This window comes from Equus asinus, chromosome 2, assembly GCF_041296235.1.
Source record: "Equus asinus isolate D_3611 breed Donkey chromosome 2, EquAss-T2T_v2, whole genome shotgun sequence".
Taxonomy (NCBI): Eukaryota; Metazoa; Chordata; class Mammalia; order Perissodactyla; family Equidae; genus Equus; species Equus asinus.
In genome coordinates this window covers 115231251-115242696 of record NC_091791.1, presented here as the reverse complement: position 1 = coordinate 115242696, position 11446 = coordinate 115231251, and the positions used below count along the sequence as shown (strand labels likewise).

General features: G+C 50.9%; 1 protein-coding gene across 1 annotated transcript in view; it reads right to left on the bottom strand.

Moving 5' to 3' along the window:
• Positions 1–408: 408 nt before the first annotated feature.
• Positions 409–11446, bottom strand: part of KLF13 (KLF transcription factor 13) — a 51539-nt gene continuing 40501 nt past the window's right edge. The window contains exon 2 of the mRNA XM_044763175.2: positions 409–6557. Coding sequence (XP_044619110.1) covers positions 6268–6557 — 290 coding nt within the window. The 3' untranslated portion in view covers positions 409–6267. The remainder of the gene's footprint in view (positions 6558–11446) is intronic.

Sequence of the window (11446 nt, the reverse complement as noted above, 5' to 3'; positions counted from 1 at the left end):
GCTGCTGCTAGGGAGAGGAAGCACAGGTTATCTGTGGGGAGTCCTAGGGAGAAGCACTGCCGGGTGGGAACCTACCATTGCTGCCTCCCCGCTAATCCAGCTTTCTCCTTAGTGCTCTTGGAAATGGAACTGTGAGGCTGAGCTTTTTGCAAGGGCCAGAAGGTTTGGGCCCAGAAGTGGGAATGTGATAAGCTGAAATGGGCGGGGCTAGGCGGGAGGGGACAGCCCAAAGAGCCTTCACTCTCTGCAAACGGCTCTTCTGCAAAGCCTCCTTTCCCTCTGTGGGGCCTGCAAAGTTCCAGGTTGGTTTCTGCCCATCAGCCAGTTTCATACAACTGCTTGAGTTTGTCCCTTTTGGTTCCCAGATCCTCCCCAAAGCATGCCCTTCACAGGAACCAGCTCGGCAAATAAAATAATGAATCATAAATTTTATTTCAAAATGTAAACGTCACTAAACATGCATACACGTTAAAACAATAAAATTTACAATTTAGTTAATTTTTTTCTTTTTGCATAGGACATCATTACAATATAGAATCTATGCCATACAAAATACATACAAAGTTTTATCCGAGCAAGCCAAGGCCAGATTGGGAACTGTACAACTGTAATACTTCACTGTAGTGATCCAGGAAAGATGAAATGTGGCTTTCAGAAGCATGGTGTGGTGCTGGTTTAAAAAAAAAGTTCCTACAGAAAAGGAAAAATGTGTGCTTGATGGAAATGGTCTTGGACCCTTGGATTCTGCCTTGGGATTTTGGCAAATGATTCCAGAGAAGCTCCATCAAAGGCTTTGGATGGGGAAGGGGTCATTTGTGAGGGTCTGGGGGTGACTGAGACCCCAATGCATGCACCCAACACACCCACACAAGCAATTCCCAATCACGTGGGAGCCACAGCAAGCCCCACATCTGACAATGTATAGCTGCTCAGGAGAACCTCCTGCCATGGCCTTCAAGCCCTGGGGTCCTCACCACACTGGGACCCTACAAGGTGAAGCCAGGGGAGTGACATCTCTCACCCACACACCCAGAGAACAGGCACCCTGACCCGGAAATGGATGCCCCTGACCCCAGCAGTGTCTGAGCCATACTGGGAGGTGGCCGACTCCCTCCACATGGAGGGTGGGCTGGGGAGGGAGCCACCCTGGGCTCTGAGTGAGAGGAACAGCCTTCAACCAGACCTGTGGTCACCTTGCAGGCATTCAGTTCATATACTTGCTTTCCAAATGAAAGTGTGTAGCAGCCTGTCCACTGGTCATAGGATGACATCCCTGAGCCCTGGGAGAAAGCCGATCGTGCGGTCCACCCCATGCTTTCTGTGTCCCCCATAGGCAATGTATGATGCACGGCGTAGGGGACGCTACTTCTCTTCCATCCTGTTCATCTTTAAATAAAAGTAGTACGGTTTTAAAGCTGCATGAGAAGGGGAGAAGATGGGCAGGGCCAGGGGGCTGCACTGCAAGTATGACATCGCGGGAGGGGTCAGCAGAAACCAAGCGTGGCCCCTCTGCCCTTGTGAACCCTGAGCTCACACCTCCCACCAAATTCAACTCTCCTAACCAACGAGGGATGGAACCGCCGGTGGAGGAAGGCCTTCTCCCTAAATGATGTTCAGGTATTTATCAGTAGTAAGCTGGATTGGGCATCCAAATTCTGGTACAAAATTCTGTGGAATGTGTCTAGGATGAATCTTTGAAACCTCGCTTCAGAATCAGGAAAACCAGTCATAGGAACTGGCTCTTCCCAGGGTGATCCTGAATTTAAAAAGCATTGGCCCACACCCTCAGTTTTAGCTTTGGAAAATATGGTCACCAGAATTGCATATGGAATCTTTGGATGGCAAATGATGTGGGTGACCCAAAAAGCATTTTTTACTGCTTGTGATGTGACTAATATATCAGACCCTTACCTTCTAGCACTGTGCCTTTGACTGAATGACCTTTTAAAAATGGGCTAAAAAAGAAAAAACAATCAGTGATACCTGTCAGAAGTCAAAATAATCATGTAGCCTCGTAAACACAGCCAAAACCAGGAGTCAAGAATGAGGGGATGCTATTGCTCAGATCATGTTTTCCTGTTAGGTGGCACTCCTGCTCGCTGAGATCAAGGATGAAGTCCCCGGAGAGTGCCATGACCCTGTGCAGTCCACCTTAGCACCTACTTCTGTCAAGAAAGGAGGCTGGGTCTCCTGGAGGCTCTGGGCTGGGTGGCAGAAGACTTGAATGGAGACCTCAGTTCTGCCACATTTCACTTGGGACCACAGAAGGCCATGAGCCCTCTCTGCACATCTCAACAAGTGGGCTGGGGGCTGCCTATGGCCTGGCTATCTGCCCTACCTCTGAATCACCCTTCACTGATCTGAACTGTGACCCAGGGCATGGTGAGGTCTAGGGACGCCAGTGCCACTGATGTTTGCACCTGGAGGCTGCACCGTGGCGAATCCTGCACCGGCCCGGATGCATAGCCTCAGAATAAAGAGGGTGTGTGTCCCAAACCTTGAGTGCCTTGGGTGGGGGTGCCGGATACAGGTAGGCTACCTCCAGGACCATGTTCCCATCAAGGGCATCACTGCCCGTTCCTACATAGCACCTGACAGGAAAGGACCCCGGGACCCTTTGTGTAAGGGACTGTGTCCATGTGTCTTTCTGGATGGCTGTAAGATTCAGTAGGCATTTGGGGAGCTGAGAACTGTTCCCCTAATATGGCTGACACAAAGAGGGGATTTCTTGGTTGGGATGTGAGCCGAACACCAGCCTCCTGATGGTTGAGTCCAGGGATACTTTTAGGCTTTATTGGAGGGGAACTCTCCCTTCACTCAGGCAACCTTTGCTTTAAGACCTCTGCCCCCTTAGCCTGTGAGAACTGAAGTCTGCTACAAAATAAAGGTTTGAGTTTTCACTATGATTTCTAGGAGTCCTATGGGTTGGTTCCTCAGTCACACTGAAGCCAGCAAGCATGGCCTTAAACCAGAAAAATGAAAGACCCTGAAATAGACCCAGGCTGGGAAGACATTCTATATCTTAGAAGAAAATGCAGGCTGTTTCAGGAGGGTCCTCCCGTGTAACTGCTTTCCATGGGGGCCTGAGTGAGGGCGTCTTTCCGAGGCCCACCACCCTCTTCCACGTGCATTCCACATTTCATGATGATGAGGTGCTAGTGAGAGCCCATTTGAACCCAGCCTGAGAGTCAGAGATCTTTCCTGCCCTTCAGGTGAGATGAATTTTAGCCCCAGATGGGTCTGGACAGTCTGCTGCCTGGAGCCCCAGGCTGAGTGTCCAGAAGTCGGAGCAGGAATTCCCTCCGGGTGCCCTAAGTCAGAAAAGCAGTGTCCCACCTCACAGGCCAGGCCCATGGCAGAAGGGCCACACCCTACCATTAGACAAGAACTACTTTGGGAATGAAGACACACTCGTTTGCCAAAAATAGCCAATGCCTGCATATTTCTGTTTTAAGGCAATGTTACCCTTCCATCTATCAGATGGAACAGCCCTGGGTCATTTAGAGGAAAAATTAAATTAAGTGCTCTCTTTGGAAACAGCAAACGCCCGCTTTCCCTCCCCCACCCCCCCATCCCACCTCTAAAACAAACCGGCTCTTCTTTTATTCCAAGACAACTGGGTTTAGAGTCCTTTTCCCCTTCCTATGTGCAGATAGATGTGGGGCTGCAAACCCTCCTTCCGAGATGCCGTGGGCAGATCACAAGGAGACCCTCCCTCCTCCAGGGATAGCACTGTGTGGCCTCCGAGAGACATGCAGCTCCCTCTCCCTGCCTTCGGGGACCTGTGGACGGTGAGCACACCAAAGGACTTTGGAATAAAATTCCCGAACCTGGAATGTGAGTTCCTGAGACATGAAATGTATTCAGAGTGTGGCTTTCTCCACCTCACACAGACACGGCTTTGGGAGGGAGCTCTGAGGCCCACTGGGCCTCGCTCTGGAACTGGGCATGAAGGTCTCTCACCCCAGGCACTCAGGGTGCTCTTCATCCCAAGGCTCCACAGCGTATTCTGCTCTTTCTCCTGAACCAATGCAAGCAGGGCTGTCATGCAGCCCAAATGGAGCATGGTGGCAGGGGCAGCCAGCCCTGCACCTGAACAGAGAAAGGCCGCCCTCCCCACTGGTCCCCACCCAGCTCCCACCCACAGCAAGAACAAGACTACTGCCCAACTTGGTACCTAGCATGCTGCTCAGAAGCTACCAGCACACCATTGGCCAATTCCAGCTGACATGTAGTAGAGTTAGAAGTGGGCACCCAGAGTGTTGCAGACGGGAGACTGCCACCCTTGTGGTCACTGTGGACAGAGGGCTCCTGTCCACTCTGGAGTCAGCCCAAAGCAGCAGCCAGGGGCTGGGGGCACCAGCCAGGCCTAGGTCTCTGGGTTTCTCTGTGCTGCACCCCACACCATGGAAAGGCGGGGGTGGAAGCAGAATGGCCACCACCAAGGCACTCTGGGCCCAGGAAGCTCATCTACAGCCCTCTGAGGTCCCAAGGGTCGTTCCTCCTCGTCAAAATGAGCAGAGGTCTCTGAAAGATATCCCACATTTGCCCCAAACTCACACCCCCGCCCCAACACACACACACACACACACACACACACACACACACACACACACACACACTGTCCTGGGCTGTATTTACAGGCCCTAATTCTCGGGAGGAAGGGAAGGGCAGTGCTTGGGCAACAGTGCTGGGATGGATGCTCCAGCTGGATGCAGAGGAGGAGAGCATTGGAGCCCAGCCTGATGGACCCACCAGGGCTCGAACCCCAACCCAGCTCAGGTTGGGGCTCCAGGAGAAACTGCTCTGGGAGAAGATGCCCAGCCCTGTGCTACTTCTCTCCTAGCAGAAGCAGGCTGGTGGTGGGGCCCCGCAGCCCCAGCACTGCACAGGCAGGGTGTGGGCTGGGGCCTTCCGGGGTGGGCAGGTGGGGAGAAACAGGAGGGAAAGGGAGGAGTCAGGGATGCAAAGCTTGCAGAGAAGCTGGAGGTTCGCTAATTCTGAGCTGGGCACACGATGGGTCTGAGAACAGCATTTCCCAAAACTCTCCGTCTGGTGTTCCCTGGGGAGAAAGCAGAATGCACGTTCTCCAACGGCATTTCCCATACCATCTGCCTCACCACTCCCAAAAGTTCCAAGTCACAATGCTCTGCCCTCTCGCTACAGAACAGTCTCTGCGAAGTACCGACTGCGGCCACATGCAGGGCCCCATACACAGAGCTCTAGCAAGGCGGCCCACAACCTCCCCCACCACTTCAAACAGAGGAGTCTCAGGGCAGGGCCGCCAGGAGAACTCAGGAACTGAACGCACCAGCGACACTTGCAGACTTTTTTGCAGAAGATCAGACTTCTCAGGCTCGTTTTCCAGTCAGAGAACATGGTGAAATAGTGAAAGGTCCCATGTGCCTTCTGCAGGGACCCAGGGTAGAGGCATCCCTGTACAGGGCACAGACCTCGGGCAGGTCCCAGGCCGGCGGGTGTGGCCGGGCCCTGTGGGCTGTGCAGTATTCTGCCCACCAGGGCCTGCCCCTCTGCTCCCAGTGCTCTGTGACGCCCAGGGAGAGGCTCCTGGAGGCAGGGAGACAGCGGACAGCCCTGGGGTGGAATGCCCCTTTGCCCCACATGGCTTAAGGCAACCCCCTGAACACTGGTGTCCTCGGCCTGGCTGGGCTGCGGGGCAGGGGCTGCAGGCTGGGTGGGCAGGATGAGGGTGACGGGGGGCCCCTGCTTAGGAACAGGCCCTGGAAGCAAATGTCAGTGACATGCCTGCTCCCAAGTGATGAGGGGCGGCCCCACAGGCCTGCCAAGTGCTGCGCTCCGCCTGCGCTGCTCTGCCTGCTTTGTCCCAGTGTGTTCTAGAACCTACCAGAAACCTCCAGAGTGCAAATCTATGTACAGAGTAAGGCGGCAGGAAGAAAGGGGTGTCCTCACTGACCTCGTGGAACATGTCCATCCCTGAGAAAGGGGGTTCAACACCGCGAATCTCACCTTCGTGGGCATGTCTATTGTGCAATCTGTGGATGGTGTTTTTTGAAATTTTTTTTGTTGTTTTTTTACAAATTAACTTTAACACCTGAGGTGAAGAAAATTTTGTTTTTTGTTGACTTCATAAAGTTCTCTCTTCTTTCTTATTACAAAAGGAAAAGACACGGAATCACAGAGGGAGTGAGAGCATCTGCTCATGGCTGTCGTGGGCCGGGCCGGCTCGCGGGCCGGCTCGCGGGCCGGGCGGGCTGGGCTGCTGCGCAGGCCCGGCGGCGGCCCCGCTCAGGGCGAGCTGGCCGGGCTGATGGTGGGGCTGCTGGCGTCGGAGCGGCTGTAGTCGCTGAGCGAGCCGGTCCGCGAGCCCCCGCCGCGCCGCTGCAGCATGCCCGGGTGGAAGTTGGCGTGGCGGCGCGCGTGCTTCGTCAGGTGGTCGCTGCGCATGAAGCGCTTCTCGCAGATGGGGCAGCTGAACTTCTTCTCGCCCGTGTGCGTGCGGTAGTGCCGCGCCAGCTCGTCGGAACGCGCGAACTTCTTGTTGCAGTCCTGCCAGCTGCAGGCGAATGGCCTCTCACCTGCGGGCGACATGGATGGAGCGTCAGTCTCAGGGCAGCCCACAGCCTCTCCTGTGTCCCCAGACCTGCTCCTCCGCAGCCTCACCATTCCCACCCCTGGGTGCATCCCCTCCCTCTGTGCCCTGCCTTCACCAGCCTCTTCCACAAATCCATGAGGGCAAAGGTGCGCGTGCCAGTGCCCTCCCGCCCACACCCTGGGAGGTAAGCTGGCATATCCCAGGATGAAATGGCAGCATCTCAGGTGCTGTGGCAGCAGGGCCCGGGGCCCCTGACAGTGGCTCCCCTAAATACACAGCAGAGCGTGCCACCCAACAGCCTGTGCAGGGCCACCTTCCCCAGGGCTCTGAGGAGCATAGGCCTGTGCTCAGGCTCTAAGATGGGAAGCCAGGAAGAAGGGGTGGAGGGAGTCCAGCCGCCTCATGCGAACCCCAATGGAGCCACACTCCAGAGCCCTGCACCCCTGCAGGGCCCTGAGACAATTCCCCAAACAGAGCGCCCTGCCACCATTCTGACCCTCCTCGGTCTCCTCATCTATAACATGAGGGGGTCAGACCGGGCAATTTCCAGGCCCTCAGAGTCTATGACTGAGATGTCTGGTTCACCTCGGCAGGCTCCATCTAGAGTCTGCTGCTCCTTCTCACAGAGAAGTTCCAATGTGGCAAACCGGTGACAGCCAGCAGCTGTCAGACAGCAACAGGCTCCTGAAGACCCAAGCATGGTGACAGACAAGGGTGCCTGCCCAGAACACCCTGTGAGAGGGAGGTAATGAAGGTCAGCTACAGTCCAGACCCTGCTCCATCTCTTCCATCTCTTGCTCAGAGCAAGGGGCAGGCCAGCATTTACCCAGACAAACTGAACCACAGAAAATGACGTCCACTGCTCAAGAAGAAACAGCAGAGGGTTCTAGCACCCCAGAATGCAGCCCTTCTGGCACTGGGGGGTGGCCACACAGCTGCTCCTCTTGCCCTGTGTCTCCCTTTCCCTCCCCTACTTGGGCCCTAAAACAGAGAGCCAGTCCTTGAAGCTGGCCCACCAGTGCCTAGCAGAGGACATCCACACTACCCACCCCAAATGAGCCCATCAACTTTAAATATAAACAGACACCCAAGGAAGGCCAGATGGCCCAGGAAACAAGTGGCATGAAAGGGAAAGGCCAAGAGCAACGAAACCACCGACCCCAGAGGAAAAAGAGCAAAGCCAGGAAACAGAAGAGAATGCTAACCTAAAAATTCTCATTAGTATTCTCAGAGATATTTTAGACAAAATTTTATGCATAAACAGGATACCACAAAAAGAAAGTTCAGAAAACAAAAAATAGTGCTTAAAAATCGAGAGTAGTATTGCTCAAATAAAAATTCCATAGACAAGCTGGAAATATCCTCAAGGAAATAACCCAGAAAAATAGAACAAAAAAACAGCTCTAGAAAATATGTGAATGTCACAGCGTTCTCGGTCTCCTAGTAATGCTGCAGCTGAGGGCTGTGTGTGGCTGTATTTGCTCTCCTTATTGATTTCATGTTTTGGGGAGAAGCGGGTGTGTGCGTGGGTATTTGAAATCAAACAGGACAGCAAACTATCATTTCCCAAACCTATCTGACAGTTACAAACAGTAGGAGCTAAAAGTTCAGAGTCTCAGGGAATCAATTCTGGGGGTGCAACATCTAACTAACAGAAGGCAATGAGTAAAAGAACAGAAAAAATAGAGGAGAGGAAATTACCAAAGAAACAATAGAATAGTATCTGACAGAGTTAAAAAGGAAGAAGGAGGAAACAGGAGACTAACATGGAAAGGAGTGGCACAGAGCGGGGCAGGGTAGTGAGTAAAGGCTCCTGCTGCGAGAATTTCTGCAATGTCAGAACACTGGGTAAAAAGAGGAGATCACAAAACTTAATCGAGGGAGAGAGAGAGAGAGAGAGAGAGAGAGAGAGGAGAAACAAACACCAGGCCATCCATGAGGGAACAAGGCTGGGACAGACACCAGATTTCTCCTAAGTCACAGTGGATGCTAGACAACAGAGGAACAGGGCCTTCCAAGTTTACCTCTCACACACCAGCAAGAACAAGAAAAAACTGAGAAGTCAGGGAAGTGAGTGGACAACGAAGGGGCGTTTCAAGACAAAAGTGAGGCAGAGACGTGGGGGGCCATGGGAGCAGTGGGCCAGGACTCACAGGGGATACTTCCAAGAAGAAAAAGAGTTCTATGCGTCAGAGAGTATGATCAAGAGGGTGAATAAACTTCAGGACACGGTGAAGGCACATACTATTCTTTGGTTAAGAAAAAAAAAAAAAAAAAAAAGGCGAGGCAATTAGAAACTCCAGGAAAATAGTAGACATGCAAGAAAACTGTGATCTAAATTAGAACCAAACTAAAATGCCACATGATTATGAGCAATCAGGGAAGAGCTCTGAGCCAAGCACTGTTGTAGAGGCTTTTTCTGTGGTATATTATTTATCCTTCACAACAACCCCATCAGGCAGCAAAAGGGAATGAAATCCCAGCACAGGCCCTCACACAGGGAAGCAATCTTAACACAATCATGATCGTGTGAACCCTAGCACTAGCTGTCAGCATTTAGAATCAATCTTATAGACAGAGCCCATACAAGTGACTCACGGCCCCAGTAGAGAATGTGGATTTAAGAGAAAGGAACACATACATGCAAACGAAATCTCTAAATGAGATTAAAGTTATAAGGATAATTTTAAATAATTATGAATATATCCATCAATTCAGGTGGAGGTTAGGAGAGGGATGGAAATAGGTAAATCCTTAAATTTCATGGCAGGGATTTAACAGATAGTATCTAAATTTGATAAATCAAGAAAGAGCAATAAAATCATATTGTTTATGGTAGCAACCACCAACATAACTAAAATCAGAGGAGTGCTGGTCTCTGGGGAGTGAGGCTGGCTTGGGAAGAGAATTTTTTTTGTGATAAGCTCTTCTGTGTTATGTGTCTTTTTAAAAAATAATATGCATTTATTTATTTGACAATGATAAAAGGAAATGTTTAAGTATAATTCTTTAAATATCTAGTCCAACATTTCCCAAACCATATTCAAAGCAATGTTATAACTGAATAAATTGATAATCAGTTCCAGGGAAAAAAATCTTGTCAACAAAAAAGTTTGAGAAACACAGCATGCTAATTCCACACTAGGAGATTCACACCCACATTTGTCATTAAATACCTAGAAAGGTCCAGCATTAAAGAGAATGGTATTATTTTGTGTGACTGGTTGCTGAGCTCAAGAACTTGGTGCATCAAGGCTGATGGATGAGGCTCAGATCCAGTCTCCTTGGTGTACTGATGGTGTGGCCTCAAAGAAGAAAAGACTCATTGTCCGTAATATCGTAAACAGTGGCCCCTCAGAAGATATGTCCATGCGGCCAGCCCCGTGGCACACTGGTTAAGTTTGCACTCCCCGCTTCAGCGGCCCAGGGTTCGCAGGTTTGGATCCTGGGCACAGACCTACACCGCTTATCAAGCCATGCCGTGACAGTGTCCGACATATAAAATAGAGGAAGACTGGCACAGATGTTAGCTCAGGACATCTTCTTCAAGAAAAAGAGGAATACTGGCAACAGATTTTAGCTCAGGGCGAACTTTCCTCACCAAAAAAAAGAAAAGAAAGAAAGAAAGAAAAGATATGTCTCAGTCCTGATCCCTGGAACCTGTGAATGTGACCTTATTTGAAAAAAGGGTCTTTTCAGTTGTAATTAAGGTAAGGATCTTGAGAAGAAAAGGAGAAACGTCACAGATAAGAGAAGGTCATGTGACAACCAAGGAAGACACTGGAGTGGTATGTCTACAAGCCAAGGAACTCTAAGGCTTGCAGGCAGACACCAGAAGCTTAGAGAGAAGCATGAAATGGATTCTCCCCGAGGCTCTAGAAGGAACTAAAGCTGCCAACACCTTGATTTCTGCCTTGTGCCCTCCAAAACAGTGAGAGAGTACATTTATGTTGTTTTAAGCCACTCAGTTTGTGGGAATTTGTTACAAAAGCCACTGGAAACGAACACACTGTCCTATTCTCATAGTGGGGTCCACATGCTGATTCCATGGGGTCACACACAACCATTCGCATTGTGCCTGGCACATGCCAAATGCTTACTCCTGAAATGTTAGCTATTATTGTTGTGCTGATCCATTATTCTTATGAACCAGGTCTTCTCAGATCTGGGTCTGTGAGGGGGGAAAAAAAACAAACCTAAATTCAGATTCACCCTTGCTTTATTTAAATTTTTTTTAATTTAATTTTATTTTCATTTTTCTCCCCAAAGCCCCCCAGCACATAGCTGTACATTCTTCGTTGTGGGTCCCTCTAGTTGTGGCACACGGGATCCCGCCTCAGCGTGGCTTGATGAGCAGTGCCACGTCCGAGCCCAGGATCCGAACCAACGAAACACTGGGCTGCCTGCAGCGGAGTGTGCGAACTTAACCACACGGCCACAGGGCCAGCCCCTCACCCTTGCTTTTTAATAAGCCCTGGGCCCTTGGTGGGGACTTGCAATTCTGAGAGGCACGTGAAGTGGGTGTAATTATAGATGGGCTATGTGATGTGGGACCACAGAGAACTGCAACATGAATGGGATGGAACACTGGTACTCAGCAGCCTGGAGTGACCAAAGGGGGTAAAGTCTAGCATCATGACTCAGTTAGCACACAGCTCTTGGCCTGTCTGGGCATCATAAGCTCGACGCTTTCATTGAGCACAAACCCAGTGCCTGGGCCTGGGGACGCAGTTGTGACGCAGACAGATAGGGTCCTCCCTGCTTCATTCTCTATATCTCTGTCAGCCTTTTCCAGGAGAGGAGACAGCCGTGGCCCACAATAGATAAAATATTTAAAAGTTATAATTCATGCTGGCAAAGAGCAGAACCGTG